At 45.0% G+C, this 20,000-nt stretch overlaps 1 protein-coding gene across 1 annotated transcript in view; it reads right to left on the reverse strand.

Annotated features, from left to right (window-relative positions):
* LIFR (LIF receptor subunit alpha) overlaps positions 1-20,000 on the reverse strand; it is a 134,673-nt gene that overhangs the window by 9,659 nt on the left and 105,014 nt on the right. Inside the window, exons 10-14 of the mRNA XM_040338585.1 lie at positions 11,074-11,219; positions 10,407-10,572; positions 8,232-8,308; positions 2,306-2,534; positions 640-816 (exon numbers count right to left, since the gene is read on the reverse strand). Coding sequence (XP_040194519.1) covers positions 640-816; positions 2,306-2,534; positions 8,232-8,308; positions 10,407-10,572; positions 11,074-11,219 — 795 coding nt within the window. The remainder of the gene's footprint in view (positions 1-639; positions 817-2,305; positions 2,535-8,231; positions 8,309-10,406; positions 10,573-11,073; positions 11,220-20,000) is intronic.

Raw genomic sequence — 20,000 nt, forward strand, 5'->3', positions numbered from 1 at the left:
AAAATGTGCATGCTTAGAAGCAAGTTATGAGAAGGGAAATTTGCATAATCAGCCCAAAGGGTGGTGCCATTCAAATGGAACTTCCCCTTTATAGTGCCGTTGTACGTGTTGTACGTCACCGCGCTTTGCTCGAGCATTTTTTTTTTTTTTTACGATTGTGTGTATGCAAGGCAGGCTTGACAAGAATCACGTCGAGAAAAACGTTTTTTTGCCATGACATGAAAACCGGTCGTGTGTACGCGGCATAACAGAGCTTGAGCCATTTTGCAAAGAAGAATGGGCAAAAATGTCATTCTAGATGTACAAAGCTGGTAGAGACATCCCCAACAAGACTTGCAGCTGTAATTGCAGCGAAAGGTGGTTCTACTAAGTATTGACTCAGGGGGGCTGAATATAAATGCACGTACACTGTTCAGATATTTGTAAAAAAAAACAAAACAAAAAAAAAAAACATTCATCCTTTTTATCTTCCACTTCACAATTATGTGCCACTTTGTGTTGGTCTATCACATAAAATACATTTACGTTTTTGATTGTATCATGACAAAATGTGGAAAATTTCAAGGGGTGTGAAAACTTTTTCAAGGCACTGTATGATTTCATATTTCTGATATGTCCATCAATTACGTTTCAACTTACCTGTGTGGATGAAAGCACTTGTCACATGTGATGAAAACCTCTTCCACTGCAGGTCTGCCCTTTGAAGATGAAAGGACGGAACCCATGTCACAATGTGACCACAGCTGAAGTTGGAATCCGGACTCCAAGTGATGTTAATGCCACTGCTGTCTCCAACTGCCTTCTCCACCTCAACATCTATAAAGAAAGAAAAGCCAAAATTGTAAATGGAAACTCTAAATAAATGTTTTTTGTTTTATACAGTACAGTTGCTTATTTTCACCCTTCTTTTTAAGTCTTTGTGGTATCTTAGCTCTGGTGATCTCCTGCAGTACCCCATTAGCCTCTTATTGTCTTTAGTACATGTAACCCCATCAATGGCCTCAAAACCTTTCTTAGAGCAGGTTTCTTGATGGTGGCAACAATGTTCCTGTGTCCAACCATGGGTGTGGAAGCCCCTTTTACTCTCCATCTGAAGTCTAAATGACACAGCGACAATGCAGGAGAACATTTAGAAAATGGGGACCAAGTGTTGTCACTCCATAAAAAGTGCCTAAACAAGTAACTGTATAATGAAAAACAGACCTGTTTAATGAAAAACTGTTGATTTAAAGATATTGAACAGGTCTTAAAATGACACCAACATATGTTAAAGCATATGATGCATTTTTAGTAAGCACATATTTTGAGCATTTAACTTGGTCATTTTAAGAAGACAGTAAATGGAGAAAGTTGTCACCAGGAAAGCCGAAGCTCAGGAAGCCGTCGTCCTCTTTTTCTCTCCTACCATTCCTTCCCACATTTAAACACCAAATCCCCCCTTGTCCCCCTCAAATGTATTTAAATACCTTGCCTCCTGGTCGGGGAATACTCTCACACCTTTTTGTTATTCTATTCTCTTGTTCTTTCCCCCCCCCTTCTCTAAGGGTCGGTTCTCGGCCTTCTCCTCTTTCTCTCCCCCTCCTCTCTTTTTGCTGATGTCCTTTCCCCTTAGCTATCATCCAATAATGGACTTTTTCACTTTGAAACTGCACTATCCTGTGGACGCCGATAGCTATGTGGGCCTTTTATCCGGGCCCATCTGGCTGTTGATTTGCTCTGCCCCCCCAAACTGTTATTAAAATACAAAATGTTACTGTATAGTATAGCACCATCTGCATTTATAGAGGTTATTGGTCGTATAATCATCCTTTTGGTTGTCTCTAAGGCCTCATATTCGGCTCCGGTATCTCTGACCTACCATTTATGCCTTGTCAACAATACTTTACTGAAGTGTTTATGTCAATTTAGTTTGGTGACCCCCTTCTTGTTTTTTATCTCTTTGTGTGACCTATACTAGCTGCTGACGCTGTATGTATTTTGTACCGGTCGACAGCCGTACTGTCTTTTCTACTTGAAAATAAAAGAATTAAAAAAAAAAATGTATTTAAATAACTTGACCCTGACCAAAGTCAGTTCACTCTTCCAACTTACCATTCCAAAACCACATTTGCTTTATGGTAGGCTGATATACTGCATAATCTACCCGTTGCACACTTTGTTGACCCAGGTCTACAAAACGTGTGATCCCCCAACCTATTTTATCTATCTGTAGGTACACTGGATTGACTGTAACAATGTATTAAAAAATTTGTGTAAACACGTTTCTCTTTTGTGACAGAGATCAAGTCAAAACAGATGCACTTACCACTGGGCAGTTGGACAGTGGTCATACTTGAAGGTGGTGATGATCCAGCTGAATTGAGGGCAGTTACAATTATTTCATAATCCCCGTTATCTCCAGCAGGAAGGCTTATCTGGGTTCTGTTGGACTCCCCAGACAGTCGGACATGCTGGAACTTCTCGTTACTGTGGAGAGGCTTCCACTCTATGTTATAGGAGGTCACTTCTCCATTGGCTTCATAAGGCCGTAAATGCTGCAAAACAAACACACATTTCAAGTTACCTTAGCTAAACCAATTCATTGCCAACAAAACCTACTTTTATAAGTATATTTGATGCATTAAAGCTGAATTCCAGGAATAGATATTTTTACATAGTTACAGGTTAGAGCAATGCAACTATGTATATACTATACATGGCTAATGCTCCTAGAAGCTTAAAATCACTGTAGTAGACAACGCTATTTCAGTGATCTCCACTAGCTTCCAGGTCCAGTGCAGAGCGGCTGCCCTGTTGCATAGTAAGCACAGGAGACAAGGGGTAGTGACGTCACGATCCCCACCTCATCCAATCAGAGAATGCTTTTTAATCATTGAGAAAATGTAAAGTGTTCTCTGAATGGCTCCCGTGGCAAATAGACAAACTCCTGGGTCCAGTAAGCAGGGCATCAGCTTGGCATGAGACCTGTAAGCTGTTGGGAATCACCAAAGAAGCAGTGCCATCTACAGTGATTAACAGCTTCCAGGGGGTATATAAATTGCTCCAAGCTAGCCCATGCTACTATGTATAAAAAATATCCATACCCGGATTCTTGAAAGAACTCATCAGCTAAAGTACAGAAAAGACCTGTTGATTCTGACAGAACCCCAGTGAGCTCCCAATTCCCTTTAATGAGCTGTTGTGAGCCCTGCCTACGTTCTCTTGGGCTGGACTACAGAAATCCTCCTCTTTTCATTGCTGTAATATAACGGGAAGATATTCTGTAATCCAAAAGGGAGAATTCAGGCAGGAATGATAATTATATAAAGATAAATGTGGCGCTCACTGAATGAGCAATAATATCAAATGCATCTTCAATTAATCATAAAATACAGTAAATAAGTAAATAAACATCCCATAACGTAATCTTCACGCACCATAACCCTGCTTGGGCAGCAGAGAAAGAGGTTTAGGATTTTCTGGCAGGATAACGGTTACTTATCTGTACTTAGTTTTTTTTTAAAGGGATAAAATGTGGCAAAATCGGCATGTATTGTGGAGACGAACTATGTGCATTTTTTCTTATTTTGCCCATATACACTAGAATTTACACACTGAAATCACACCAGTACAAGAGCGATTCTTATTGGTTGCAAGCAGCTACTACACTTAAAACCCATCTCCGGGGTAAATAAATATCCTCCCTTGTAGTGGGGCTTCCCCCGAACTGCAGTGGCTAGATTCTTGCTTATATCTAGGACAGGGGTCTCCAAAATTTCTAAACAAAGGGCCAGTTTACTTTCCTTCAGACTTGAGGAGGGGGGGGGGGGGCGACTGTGGCCATTGGGAGTAGAAAAGTTCCCGACATGACATCAGTGGGATTATACGAAGCCCCATCTTTGGCATCAGTAGGCGGAACTGTATCCCATCATTGGTGTCATTGGGAGGAATTGTGCCCCATTGTTGGCATCATTGGGAGGCATTGCGTCTCTTCATTGTTATTAGTGGATGAAAATAGTGACACCAAATTAAATCAAAACAAAGGGCTGCATCTGGCCCCCGTGCCGCAGTTTAGAGACCACTGATCTACACCATAAAAAGTAATTTTACTTACCCAATACTCCGAGTATTGGGGGGCTGTGGGGGAGCAGCACGCAGAAGTTTTTCATACCTTTATGCATGGAATGCATCCTTTCCAACCACTTTAACTTTGAACATTCTATCAAATGTTCCAGGTTAATATACCAGAGACCTGATCAAAGTCGATTGCAGCTTTGTATGGGTCTCTGACTAGCCGGCTAGTAGCTTGGGCCTCCTGATGGAACATGAGAGGCCGAGAGATGTGGAAGGTGGGGGTGACAGTCTCCCGCTGCTTGCAATAAAAATTGAGTGGCTAGTTAGCCACTTTGGTTGCTATTAAAAGAGAGCCGACGGTCGGCTATAAAAAAGTGCAACCACTTGAGGTCAAATGACCTACCAGGTATATGTGTAGCTATGCCGCCGTAGGGGTAGCTGATTATTGTGGTTCACCCATCACCCTGCTCAGCCCAGCATCCATCTCTCAGGCACTCTGAGACATAGAACAGTCCATAAGCTTTGTTTTTTTATTGAGAGGATTGAACTTGGATGGGAATGGTAAATAATGGGATACCCAGAAAGATTCAGTGTAACTTTCTTGGGACTACTGTATTCACTCCTGTATATACACTCCAATCTTCTTCCCAGCACAACTCTTGCTTAAGACCTCTTTCCCTTCACTCCTCTAGCACTTCACTTGCTGCAGATTTCCGGACCAGCTGGCACCACATGGTTAGGCCTAGGGTTGTCCCGATACCACTTTTTTAGGACCGAGTACAAGTACCGATACTTTTTTTCATGTACTCGCCGATACCGAATACCGATACTTTTTTAAAAATGTATCCATTGGTCCCCAAATGCAGCCGTATGTCCCCAAATGCACAGCACCTGCAGGGCACTAAATAGGAAAGCTGCTGGGCCTGCATTCCCCAGCGATTGACAGCTTAGTCAGGCTCTGGTCTTACAGGGCATGAACGATTCTGACTGACACTGCATCTGCTGTGAAAATCATTTGCCCAATGAACCCTGATGGATGAGTTATTATGGCACACTGATTAACTGCAAGAAAATAGCTGCCCCCCCCCCCTTTTGTTTTATGGGTGGTAATTTGAAGTTTTTGCTTTGGGGGTTTCCCAAAGCACAGCTTGTCCCATGCTATCTGTTTTTGGAGCTGCTGATTGCAGCACACTGCTGCATTGTTTGAAAGAAAAATAAAAGTGAAAACAAAAGTGGAAGAATGGTGTGCAATGTAAACATTATATTATATCACTAGCACACTTTGTCCTGTTCCCATAGATAAAGTTAGGCCTATTTTATTTATATATGATTAAAGCTGACCTGCTGCTGGTCACTGCTGTAGCCTCCGCGTCTAGTTCATCAGCGCTCGGGGGAACATACATACCAGCTTTCATTTGAATAGCTGTGTGTTCCCCGCCGCGCGTCATAAATAGCCCCTCCCCTTGTCCAGGCACTTTGACAGACAGATCACCTGTCCAATCCTGGGACGGGTTATCTGTCTATCAAAGTCCCCGGACAAGGGGGAGGGGCTATTTATGACGACGTGCGAGGGGGAACACACAGCTATTCAAATGAAAGCTGGTATGTATGTTCCCCCGAGCGCTGATGAACTAGACGGCGGCAGCGGCAGCAGAAGCAGCTCTCCTCCATTAGTGGTATGTAGTAGCATGTTTTACATACCAGAGGACTGCTCTGCTCTCCGCCTCCTCAGTCAGCTCTCCGCCTGCTCGCCGCCCCCTCTCCGCCCACTCAGTCCGCTCTCCGCCTGCTAGCTGCCGCACTCCGCCCCTTTCAGTCTGCCCTCTGCCTGCTAGCCACCCCCTCTCAGCCCGCTCTCCGCCCCTTTCAGTCAGCCCTCCGCCTGCTAGCCTGCGGCTCTCGACTGGGTGAAAAAAAAAAAGTATCGGATCTGGCATCGGGAGCATTTGCGCGAGTACAAGTACTCGCGCAAATGCTCAGTATCGGTCCCGATACCGATACTAGTATCGGTATCGGGACAACCCTAGTTAGGCCTGACACTAACCCAGCCAGGCCTCAGTGAACTGCCTTTTGCGGGCAGGGGCTCCGGGTCCCTATGGTGTAGAAATAGCTCTGGTGCCATCTGTCCTCTACCCAGCTACTGATCCCAGATAGCTCTCTTCAGGCCCAGCCAGCCAGCCTGGCTGCAGCAACCTCTTTCCACTGCCCTTCCCACAATCCACTCTTCTGGTTCTGCACCTATTTCAAAATCCCAGTTCTCTCAGGCATGCCTCCCCAGTCCTCCCGACTGTGCTTCACTCACCAGCCCTCCTGGCTGTGACCCATTGTCCTCCCTGGAGTCTCTTAGCAGTGTTCTCTCCTCTTGGATGCACCCAAGCCCAGGTCAGACTGGGGAGCTCCCTGTAGGCCCTGACAGCATCCACACTCTCCCACTCCCTCCAGCTCTTCCACCTGACAACTCCCCCCAACTAGGCTGACCCTGGGAATTTAAGGAGGCCTGCCCCCTGCCAATCCAAGTTTTGGATTTTTAAAGGCTCTTCAGAATACCCCAGGCAGCTCCACCTCTCCACTCCTCTCTTTCTAGCACCTTCTAGAAAGAACAGGGAGGTGACGACAATGATGCTACCTGTGAGTCACCCAGCCCTGCCCTGAGCCACTCCCAGCCCTGAATGAAAACAAAACAGGCCTAGTCACCAGCTAGGCCTGCTTACATTTTCCTACTCTATGGTGACCAGATTTTTTAAATGAAATTCAGGGACGTATTTTTTTTTACTAGTAATGGCGGCAATCAGCGACTCTCTGCCCATCGCCGCCCACCTCACACCCTGTCAAGTCTTACTCTCCAGGCCCCAGATACTACTGGGTGGGGTGTGGAGGAAGATCATTATGCCAAGGAAGGCAAGGAGATAAGCAGGCAGATGACTGGGACTTGAGCCAAGGCAGAAGAACATGCAAAAGGAGCTGAATGGGCATGCTCCCGAAACTGAAGAAATATTCCCTCCACTTCGACCAGCACATGGTCATCAGAAAGGGGCACATATCAATTCTGCACTGACTGTATTTGAAATTGCCCCAGCCCCTGTTCAAATCCAATCCGGGGACAAAACCGGGGACACGCTTGGTCCGGGGACAGTGTCCTCAATACGGGGACTGTCCCCGGAAACCAGGGATGATTGGTCAGCCTATCCTACTCTATAGAACAATCTAACCTTTAGCTAACTAGAGGGTGCTTCACGTGATTTGGCGGCAAGTGTATAACTAAAAGGCAAAACTTTTTTTTTTAAGTTTTGTACAGATTGGAGAGAAATTAGAGCACATGACCATCACCCTCTCCATTTGTCTTGTTTACCATTATCATTAAAAGTAAAAGGAAAAGCCCAAATTTCGTGTTGTCCCCAGAAAATATAGGAGAAATCTTCCAAGGAGGACACTAGTTCTGGTGACCTGAGGAGCCCCCCAAAGGATTCTCTTAATTTGCAGAGAACGCCCGTTTTTGCTATGTGACAGGAAGTGAAGGTAAATGTCCCCGCTGCGACATAGATGGCAAAAAAAAAATCTTACTCTATCCAAAATGAAAAAAGTTTTGCCTATAGGTCTACTTTAAGAGAGGATGAAGATCTCATGAACTCTTGAGTTTGTATACATGCAATTCTTGTTACAAATCAACATTTCACAAGTCTTGACATCTAAAACTGAGCATATGATAAAATCCATCCATAGGAGAGCAATTCCTTCTACCAATCATCCAAACAGCCTGCCCATTCCTTTCAAGTAAAAGGAGGTACGAGGAGATATGGCCAAACTTGGCTTTTGCAGGAAATGTTGACATTTGCACAATCATATGATTAGGAGCTTTCACCATGTATGACTTCAACCTCTACCTGACAGGTTTACTTTAGAGTTCACGTACTGTATGTTGTAAAAACCCTACCCTGGAAAGAATGGCCCAAATGCCAGTGTGCAATGACTACACATGATAATACCTTAATAAATATCTTCAAGCAAAGTTTTAGGGAACTGGCAGAGAACCATGCTAATACGTCATCATCTAGGAGATTACAAAATAACGTGCACACACAATCTGTATACAGTCAGTGATCGGAGATAGGCCAGAGTTGTGTTTGGAAAACTCCAAAGCATTGTAACCATGATACAAGATAACAAACTTTCAGAAATACCTTCCAATAGACTGCTATAGAACAGCTTTCCGGGGAGTGTGTCCGTTCTGCCCAGATATCCAGCTTTCTTGAAGGTGCTGTTAAGTTCAAAAAACACAATTCTAATAATGGCAGATACACAAATACAAAATAGATTCATTATAACAGTTGAGATTGGGGGGGTTGTTGGATAATGCCAACAACTAAAATATTTAAGAGTAAACTATGATTCTTGGGCTTTGCCAATGGCTTTACAGTTAATTTCCACTTTTGCTGCCAAACTAGGACAACACCGAATTTGTCCTTATTTACATAGCATAACTTAAAAAAAAAAAAAAAAGATATATATATATAGCTACTTTCCTTTTTACTTGCTTAAATATCCTACTTAACTTTTGCTTTTATGCAATGTTAATGAGGGGTCTGGGGAGTTAAGCTTACCATAATTAACCCTGTGCTGGCAGATCTCATCAGTTGTAAACTAGATGTGCACTTTGTCTGTCCTAACAAAGGGTTAAGGATCTCAAGAATTAGGTGGAACATGTTGATGCAGTTTTAAAAAAAATCCCCTCAGTCTGCCCCCCAATTGCACATTGCAAGGTATTCTGAACATTACAATTAGTAATTGTTCTATGTAGTGTGAATGGGAACACATAGCAACCATATAGTAGGCGTTTCTCAAATTTGGCAGCAAAAGTGAAAATACAAATTTAGGCTATAGACCAGGAGTCTCCAAAAACTTTCAAGAGCTGGTTTAATGTCCTTCAGACTTTTGGGACTGGAGTGGCCAGGAGAAGTAGTAAATGCTCCAATGTCAAATGGGAGTAAAAATATGACATTGGAAGAATAGTGCCCCATCATTGCCATCTCAACACACAGCCATTAATGTCAATTTGAGGATGCCCCACAGATGCTCAATAGGGTTTAGGTCTGGAGACATGCTTGGCCAGTCCATCACCTTTACCCTCAACTTATTTAGCAAGGCAGTGGTCATCTTGGAGGTGTGTTTGGGGTCGTTATGTTGGAATACTGCCCTGTGGCCCAGTCTTCGAAGGGAAGAGATCATGCTCTGCTTCAGTATGTCACAGTACATGTTGGCATTTATGGTTCCCTCAATGAACTGTAGCTCCCCAGTGCCGGCAGCACTCATGCAGCCCCAGACCATGGCACTCCCACCACCATGCTTGACTGTAGACACACTTGTCTTTGTACTCCTCACCTGGTTGCCGCCACACATGCTTGACACCATCTGAACCAAATAAGTTTATCTTGGTCACATCAGATCACAGAACATGGTTCCAGTAATCCATGTCCTTCGTCTGCTTGTATTCAGCAAACAGTTTGTGGGCTTTCTTGTGCACCATCTTTAGAAGAGGCTTCCTTCTGGGATGACAGCCATGCAGACCAATTGGATGCAGTGTGCAGCGTATGGTCTAAGCACTGACACGCTGACGCCCTGCACCCATTCAACCTCTACAGCAATGCTGGCAGCACTCCTACATCTATTTCCCAAACACAACCTCTCAATATGATGCTGAGCATGTGCACGCAACTTCCTTAGCCAACCATGGCGAGGCCTGTTCTGAGTGGAGACTGTCCTGTTAAACCACTGTATGGTCTTTGCCACTGTTCTGCAGCTCAGTTTTAGGGTCTTGGCAATCTTCTTATAGCCTAGACCATCTTTACATAGAACAATCATTTTTTTTTAGATCCTCAGAGAGTTCTTTGCCATGAGGTGCCATGTTGAACTTCCAGTGACCAGTATAAGAGAGTGAGAGCGATAACACCAAATTTAACACACCTGCTCCCAACTTGCACCTGAGACCTTGTAACACTAAAGAGTCACATCACACCGGGGAGGGAAAATGGCTAATTGGGCCCAATTTTGACATTTTCACTTAAGGGTGTACTCACTTTTGCTGCCAGCGGTTTAGACATTAATGGCTGTGTGTTTAGTTATTTTGAGGGGACAGCAGATTTACACTGTTATACAAGCTGTACACTCACTACTTTACATTGTAGCAAAGTGTCATTTCTTCAGTGTTGTCACATGAAAAGATATAATAAATTTACAAAAACGTGAGGTCCTATATATTTATATATACACACACACACACACACCCACACACACACTTACACTTTAACTAACACAGCATCCTGGGGTCCTAAGGAAAATATATACTATATGCAGTGTACCTGCTGCCAAAGTCTTGTGATTCTTTTCTTTGGTCCAGTTGCTCCATTTCCAGAAATGATCATATGATGAACATCGAACGCGAAAATAATAGTTGGTGAATGGATGCAGGTTGTTTAGATGATAAGTGTAGAATGTATTGTCTGCTCCTTTCAATGTAATGTTACGCTGTAAAAAATAAAAAGTGATTTTATAATGTATAAATGTATGTATATTATATATATATATATACACACACACACACACACACACACACACATACACACGCAACTAAAACTAAGCTGCAGTGCTTAATGCATTTTTTACGGATGCAAGCTTTGTAGTTGTCATCCTGTTCCTGGCTTCACTGTGTAGTGAGATGAGCCCCATCAAGTAGCCAGTGAAGTCAGTCTACACTTTTGTCCAGCATACTTGTTTTGGTCAGATTGGGGTTTTCATACTAAAGATCTTGAGCCAGGAGGACCAGCTCTCAACCAAATTATCGGCGTGATAGCAGGCAGAAAAAAAATAAAAAACGTTTTTTCATACACTTTAGTTACATTTTTTTAGGCTGACATGTCTGATTGTCCATTAATTCTGATTGTGGTAAAATTTGTTACTACAAGTAACCAATAACTGAACAATGACCACAGGGGGATGATTATACAGTGCTAAGGAGAAACATATTACCTTTTCCACCTGTCCATGTGTTTTCCTGATTTCAGTCTCACATAGGAGATTAATGGAAGTATAAGTGCCAGGTAAAGACCATGAAAGGGACACATCAGTTGGGCTGAGGTCACGGATCCCGACTGTCTCCGCTGGAAATGGACAAACTAAATAAAAATACAAAAAACACAAGAGATTATTATTACTATACAGGATTTATATAGTGCCAACAATTTGCGCATCGCTTTACAGCTTTAGGGCAAACAATACAATTCAATAGAGGAGGAATCCGTTTTTTTTTTCCAGATAACACACGTAGATGGCAACACAGGTTTTATCAATGCTTCAATTTATGTTTTTACCTACCCTTGTTCAAAACAAAGCTTTGGCTTTGAGATTTAAAGTAGAACTAAAAGCAAAACTTTATTTTTACATTTTGGATAGAGTAAGGGAGAGTTAGACACTTTTTGCCAACTGTGTCTTATTGGGGAGATTTCACTCTCATAAAAAGAACAGGAAGTGCGAGAGGAAATCCCTCCAAAGTGACATTATCCCTGGTTTTAACCGGAACTAGAGTCCGTATTAGATTTCTACTCCATACTTGTTGTGGTGGCAACCCAAAATATGGGATTTTCTTTCACTTTCGGTGATAACAGTAAACATGACAAAAAAAAGATGCAAACTCGGAGGCACAGACAAAAAAAGAAAAGAAAAAAAAACTGACAGGCATTCTAATCTCTCTCCACTATCCAAAAACAAAACAAAAAAAACCTACAAAAAAAAAAATTTTAGTTATACTTCAAAGCCCAAAAACGGCCATAACGTTATTTACTTTGAATAGAGCTGGGAAGGGGTTGAACCCACATCAAGATTTTATTATGCCCTTGTAGGGGAGGTTTACTGATACTTCCTGTCAGGACAGGAAAGAATATGAAATTTCTCCAAGAGGGGTAGAGACACTAAAACATTTTGAGTGACTTATGCCGCGTACACACGATCATTTTTCGGCATGTAGAAAAAAAGGACGGTTTTCCAACTTCATCATTAAAACAACGTTGCCCACACACCATCGTTTAAAAAAAATGCTCTAGCAAAGCTCGGTGACGTACAACACGTACGACGGCACTATAAAGGGGAAGTTCCATGCGGATGGCGCCACCCTTTGGGCTGCTTTAGCTGAATTCCTGTTAGTAACAGACGATTCGCGCTTTACTGTCTGTTACAGCGTGATGAATGTGCTTACTCCATTATGAACGGTAGTTTTACCAGAACGAGCGCTCCCGTCTCATAACTTGCTTCTGAGCATGCGCGGGTTTTTAATGTCGTTTAAGCCCACACACGATCATTTCTTACAACCAGAAAAACGACATTGTTTAAAACGTCGTAAAAAATGCAGCATGCTCGAAAAAAAATGTTGCAGTTTTTCAGAAGCCGAACAATGATGTGAAGCCCACACACAATCATTTTAACTGACATTTTTTTTAAAACAACGTTTTTTTCATGCCGAAAAATGATCGTGTGTACGCGGCATAAGAGTTAAAAATGACGTTTTCATTGCTGGCCATGCCTTTCTGTCCCAAGGACAACCACAACCCTCATATCTTGTATAGGTGACACAGGGAAAGAAATATGTGAGGTCAGAGATGCTAAAATATGACAAAAACTCCTCAACATTTTAAAAGTCTGTGAAAGGAATTGTACCCCAACATTGGCCCTCTATTGCTGGTTTCACTGGGAGAAACTGTGCCCCATTGCTGGTGTAATTGTTAGAAATTGTGCTGCATTATTGGTATCTTGGGAGGAATTGTGAAACCCATTTGTTGGTGTCATTGGATGAAATAGTGTCCCAAGAGCCAGGTAAAAGCAAGCAAAGACCCGCATCTGGCCTCCAGGCCACAGTTTGGGGGCTACTACTTTAAGGTATCCAACAATTCCAGTCCACCTAGTCTTTTATACTCACCCTAACCCTCAATTCAGTGATCTTCACTGTGTGGCCCCATCAGGAGACAAGTTGTCTTCATCGTACCACAATCCCACTCATTCCTAAGGGGAGAGCCATAGTTCTGGTGGCCTCCAGTGGTCATGCAGAGCACGTCTCTTCACATAGTAATGGAATAGACCACAACACGCAGCCTGAAGAACTGGCAATGTTTTCAGAGGAAGGGTTGTGCCATGCCTGGCAAGAACACACAATGAAGAACACCAGATCGAGGACGAAGGCGAGTATAAGACCAGGCAGCCTGCTGCATTCATTAAAGGACACCTTGTACAATTTTGCTTTACGCATTTGCTTGGGAATGGTATCAAAGAACAATACTGAAGTTCCCAAGTTCCCTGTGAAAGCAACAAGACAGGATAATAATAATCCTTTTTGCGTTATAATGAGATGTTAAAATACCTAAACACAGCCGATTAACGCTTTTACCAACTTATACTGTTGAACAAATGTATTGATCTCCTTAGATGTTGGCTGTCTGGCATTCCATTGAATTAGGATGAACAGGGTTCAGCTATATACAGAGATGCCCCCTTCATGCATTTAGTTTCTCCATGGGGAATGTACAGCATGGTGTATGAAATGAGATGATGTAGAACAAGGAACATACAGCATAGAATACGGAATGAGACAGCGGTCATCGGAAATACACAGCATGGTACACCGAATGAGGCAGTGGGCATAGGGAGCGTACAGCATGGTATATGCAATGAGGAGTTGCAGAATAGGGAACATTCAGCATGGCATAACAAATGAGGCAGTGGGAAGAGGCAACATACAGAATGGTACATTAAATGAGGCAGTGGGAATAGAAGTGTACATCATACGGAATGAGGCGTTACAGAATAAGCAGTGTACAGCAAGGTAAACAGAATCAGGCAGTGCAAAATAGGTGGTATTCAGCATGGCATAGGAAATGAGGCAGTGGGAGTAGGGCACATACAGCATGGTACATCAAATGAGGCGGTAGGAATAGGGAACGTATAGCATGGTATACTGAATGGAATGGTGGGAATATACAGCATGGTATACCGAATGGGGCGGTAGGAATAGAGAACATACAGCATGATACACTGAATGAGGTGGTAGAATCGGGAACGTACAGCATGGTATACCAAATGAGGCGGTAGGAATAGGGAACGTATAGCATGGTATACCGAATGAGGTGGTAGGAATAGGGAATGTATAGCATGGTATACCGAATGAGGTGGTAGGAATAGAGAACATACAGCATGATACACTGAATGAGGTGGTAGAATCGGGAACGTACAGCATGGTATACCAAATGAGGTGGTAGGAATCGGGAACGTACAGCATGAACACGGAATGAGGCATTGCAAAAAAGGGATTTTTAATACAGCTTACCTGTAAAATCCTTTTCTTGGAGTACATCACGGGACACAGAGCGGCATATTCATTACTATGTGGGTTATATGGAGTACCTTCAGGTGATGGACACTGGCAATCTCAAACAGGAAGTGCCCCTCCCTATATAACCCCCTCCCATAGGAGGAGTACCTCAGTTTTGTAGCAAGCAGTATGCCTCCCAAAATGTTTCCCATAAGAGGGGTGGGAGCTCTGTGTCCCGTGATGTACTCCAAGAAAAGGATTTTACAGGTAAGCTGTATTAAAAATCCCTTTTTCTTTCTCGTACATCACGGGACACAGAGCGGCATATTCATTACTATGTGGGATGTCCCAAAGCAATGCTTACAATGAGGGGAGGGAGAACATCTTCCCAAGACAAAAGGATTTAATTTAGAGATATACTCAAATCATAATAAATCCAACTTAGTTGAGAAAAATAATTTTTAAATTCAACTCAAAAGGGAGCCCCCGGAATCCGAGGGTCTCAAACTGCAGCCTGCAGCACTGCCTGCCCAAAGGCTGTATCAGTATTCCTTCTTACGTCCAACTGGTAGAATTTTGTAAACGTGTGGACAGAAGACCAGGTTGCCGCCTTGCAAACTTGAGCCATAGAGATCTGGTGGTGTGCTGCCCAGGAGGCGCCCATGGCCCTAGTAGAATGAGCCTTTAATGATAACGGAGGAGGCAACCCTTTCAAGCCGTAGGCCTGAGTGATTAACTGTTTAATCCATCTCGAGATGGTGGATTTTGCAGCTGCCTGCCCCTTCTTGGGCCCATCCGGTAAAATGAACAACACATCTGTTTTCCGGATCTTCTCTGTAGCTTTAAGATAGGCCTTCATGGCCCTGACAATATCCAAGGTATGCAGCAACCCTTCCTTTCTGGAAGTAGGTTTAGGGAAGAAGGATGGCAATACCAAATCCTGGTTTAGATGAAAACTGGATATAACCTTCGGTAGGAAGGAAGGATGAGGGCGGAGAACGACCTTGTCCTTATGTAAAATAAGATATGGTTCCTTACAGGATAAGGCTGCCATTTCCGATACTCTTCTGGCGGAAACTATGGCGACCAAAAATACTAACTTCCTTGTTAGTAAAACCAAAGGAATTTCAGCCAACGGCTCAAAAGGTTGTTTCTGTAAACTTGACAGAACAAGATTTAAATCCCACGGACAAATCGGGGATTTAACTGGAGGATTAATACGTAAGACCCCTTGAAGGAAGGTCTTAACTAGCGAGTGGGTGGCCAGCGGCCGCTGAAACCACACTGACAAAGCTGAAATCTGTCCCTTGATTGTGCTTAATGCCAGTCCTTTATCCACTCCTAGCTGGAGAAAACTTAATACTCTATCGATGGTAAATTTGCGAGAAAGCCATCGCTTGGACTCACACCAGCCTACATAGGCCTTCCAGACCCTGTAATAAATCACCCTAGAGACCGGTTTCCTGGCTCTGATTAGGGTAGAGATTACTTTCTGAGACAGACCTCTACCCCTGAGAATCAGGGATTCAGCTTCCAGGCCGTCAAATTTAGATGCCGTAAGGCAGGGTGGAGGATCGGACCTTGCGATAGCAGGTCTGGCCGTAGAGGAAGAGTCCAAGGGTCTCCCACTACCATCTTCAGGATTAGTGAATACCATGCCCTTCTGGGCCATGCTGGAGCTACCAGGATGACTGGTATGTGCTCCACCCTGATCCTGCGCAGCAGGCGGGGTAGTAACTGGAGCGGGGGAAATGCATAAAGAAGTTTGAACTGATGCCAAGGGCAAACTAACGCATCGGTTCCGCAGGCTCTGGGATCCCTTGTGCGGGACATGAACCTGTCTAGCTTCTTGTTTAGTCTCGATGCCATGATATCCACGTCCGGCACTCCCCACTCCTGGCAGAGTGTCTGAAAGACCTGTGGATGCAGAGACCACTCCCCCGGCAATAGAGTCTGGCGACTTAAGAAGTCCGCCTGTAGGTTGTCCACTCCGGGAATGAATATAGCCGATATGCAGGGCACATGGGCTTCTGCCCACAAGAAAATCAAGCTCACTTCTTTCTGAGCGGCTTGACTCTTGGTTCCCCCTTGGTGATTTATGTATGCCACCGCCGTGGCATTGTCCGATTGTATTCTCACCGGGAACCCCTGCAGTTTGGACGTCCAAGCCCTGAGGGCTAGCCGGGCAGCTCTGAGCTCCAAGATATTGATGGGCAACTGCTTCTCTGCCGCTGCCCAAGTGCCCTGGCGAGTGCAACCATCCAAAATTGCTCCCCAGCCGATCAGGCTGGCGTCTGTGGTTACTATCTTCCAGGTCACAGGACTGAACGTCTTTCCCTTCAGGAGATTCTGAGGGTTTAACCACCAAGATAGACTTTGCCGGACTCTTGGTGAGAGTGGCAAAGGAATCTCCAAGGCCTGAGGCCTCTTGCTCCATGCTGACAGGATGGCTGCCTGCAGGATGCGAGTGTGGCTCTGAGCATACGGTACCGCCTCGAAGGTGGCCACCATCTTGCCTAGTAGCCGCATACATAGGCGAACAGTTGGCTTTCTCTTGCTCAGAACTATTTGTATTAGCTCTTTGATGGCCTTGACCTTTAATAGAGGTAGAAACACCTTCTGTTGTTCTGTATCCAATCTCATGCCGAGATATTCCAGCTGCCTTGTGGGCCGAAATGCTGATTTGTCTCGATTTAGGACCCAGCCGAACCTCTCGAGGTACTGAACCGTGAGGGCGACTGCTCGTTCCAGGCCAGGAAACGAGTGGTCTACGACCAAGAGGTCGTCCAGGTAAGCTAGAAACCGTGACCCCTTGGGTCCTTAGATTGGCTAGGATTGGGGCTAGGACCTTCGTGAATACCCGGGGGGCCGTAGCCAACCCGAAGGGGAGCGCCACAAATTGGAAATGACGCTGAGCCACCCGAGAAGCGTAGAAATACCTGATGTGGCTGAAAAATTGGCACATGAAGGTAAGCATCCTTTATGTCTATGGACGCCATGAAGTCGTCCTTCTGGAGCACGGCGACAGCTGACCGAATAGTTTCCATCTGGAATGAGCGGACCTTTAGGTACGCATTTACTCCCTTTAAGTCCAAAATTGGCCTGACATCGCCGTTGGGCTTTGGGATGATAAACAGGTTGGAGTAGAACCCCAAGCCCTGTTCCTGGACTGGTACTTCTACTATCACCTTCTGGCACAGCAGATGATTCAATGCCGCCATCAACGCGGCTCCCTTCACCGGGTCGCCTGGTACTCTTGACTCCTGGTAATGAGGAGGAGGGAATTCTGAAAATTCTAGTTTGTAGCCCGTGGCCACGGAAGACCGTACCCAGCAGTCGGGAATGCTGGCCTCCCAAACTTCTGCAAAGAGACGTAGCCTTCCCCCCACCATCGTGGGTGGGGGCGCCCCTTCATAAGGCCGACTTGGGGGCTGGCTTCGCAGGCTTGCGGTACCACTGCTTCTTGAACCCAGTGTCTTGGCCTTGTGGCTTATTGTTAAAGCCTGATCTTGCAGGAGGCCGTCGATACTGTCTGGTATTAGAGGGCCCCTGTCCCGGGGAGGGCTGGCGCTTAAACGCGGGCCCTCGGACTTTCTTCTTGACTGGCAAGAGAGTGCTTTTGCCGCTTGATATAGTCTGAATATATCTATCCAGATCTTCTCCGAAGAGTCGTCCTCCATGGAAGGGAAACCCTACCAGGAGCTTTTTGCATGGGGGCTCAGCCTCCCAACTCTTCAACCATAAGAGCCTTCTCATATGGATTAGAAATAAGGATAAACGTGATGCCTGCTGGATGGAGTCCTTGATAGCATCCACCGTAAAGCGTATAGCCCTCGGTATATCCGAAAATTCCTCTGCCTGCTGGGCAGGGATAAGTTTAAGCATTTGCTTAGTCTTATCTGTTAATGCTTGGGTAATTCCAATAGCAGCCACAGCGGGCTGAAATATCGCCCCTGCTGAAGTAAAGGAGGCTTTCAGTAATGTTTCCAAGCGTTTATCAACCGGATCCTTAAACACCTGTACGTTTTCCACCGGACAAGTTAAAGATTTGTTCACATAGGAGATGGCTGCGTCCACCGTCGGGGGCGCCCATCTTTTGGAGAATTTCTCCTCCATAGGATATAAAACAGAGAATTTTTTAGGTGGTAAAAAGACTATCTGGCTTAATCCAATCCTGAAACATGACCTCCTCGAGTAGAGGATGGATCGGGAAAACTGCGTTGCTTTGAGGCGTTCTTAAAGAGCCTAAAGCTGAAACCGCCGATACTTGAGGTTCTGGTATGGGTAACTTAAATGCCTCATGGACCATGTCCGTTAAGGCCTGAACCCACAAACTTTCCCCTTGGGAGGCTGAACCAGACCCCTCAGTATCCAGATCCTCGATCTCTGAACCACCCTGGTCCAAAGCGTCAAGTCTATCCAATTCCCCCAGGGAAAGGATTTCTGTGTCTGAGGGTTCTTGCTCGGGTGACGGAGACCTAGTCCGCTTTCTACCCGATATAGCTTTAGCTATCCTTTTTGCCATTCTTTTCTCTAGTTCACCTAAAGAAACAACAAGAACTCTCTCAGTGACAAAGCCGGGGTTGGACTGACCTGGATCAACCCCAGCACCAGATCCCCCAGGTCCCATCAAGGCGTGCCCTGATATGTCCTGTGGGGAGAGCAGCGGCATAGCCGTGTCTGAGCCCTCGGATTTTGCGGGGGAATCCCCACCCTTTGTACCCTCTGACCCAGAAGGCATGGTACAATACCAAGGTACACCTGCTATCACCCAGCCACAGACGTAGCTAAGGGGATCTGTCGGTTTGGGAGCGATAGAGACTAACGCCCAAACTGAGAAGGGAGATCAGCAGTTCTTTCCCTTCTTCTCTTTTTCTTTTTTTTTTTTTTTTTTTGAAGAGGAAAAGAAACCACTCTGTCTCCCACTAAGTATTGCCAATAGCCATCTGCTGAAAAAAGGAAAAGAAAACCTATCTGTAGGTTTGACAGTCTTTAGAAAAACTGCAATTCTTCCTTTCGCCACCGGGTGTCCTCGGCGTGCTCCGCTCTGTGTCCTCCTCTCCTCTAGCTCAGGATGACACTGAGCTCTTGGCAGCTAATGGAAGGACCTCCCCTTCCTTTATTTGTGATTCGCCGCCCACAGGGACGCGCCCCCACCACGGAAACGTCGTTTATATCTCGGGCACGCGCGTCGGCGGGGGCCATCACACATGGAGGAGGACGGAGCAACGCAGGCACCCAGGCAGGTAAGCCCTTTAGGTAGGTCACAGACCTCCTTTTAGCATGGGAAAAAGACTCCCCTCTTACAGAGATCCCACACCTAGCGCCAGCAGCCCAGCTAAGTAACACTTACCAGGGAGGTCACATATTACTGGGGAAAAAAGATTGAATCATCCTGTCTCTGTCATAGACATAGTGATTCCTTGCCAATGCAGAGCATACCCAGGCCTGCCCCCCTGTGCACCCCCTGTAGGGAACCTGCTAAGAACCAAGTTCCGCAAGCTCCCCCAATACTTACCTGCTCCATGCCGCAGGACTTTTGCACAGCAAGAAGTCCAATCTTCCCCCATCTCTGTGGGTGGCGTCTAGACCTTCAGGCCCT

The sequence above is a fragment of the Rana temporaria genome, chromosome 1 (genome assembly GCF_905171775.1).
Source record: "Rana temporaria chromosome 1, aRanTem1.1, whole genome shotgun sequence".
Classification (NCBI taxonomy): Eukaryota; Metazoa; Chordata; class Amphibia; order Anura; family Ranidae; genus Rana; species Rana temporaria.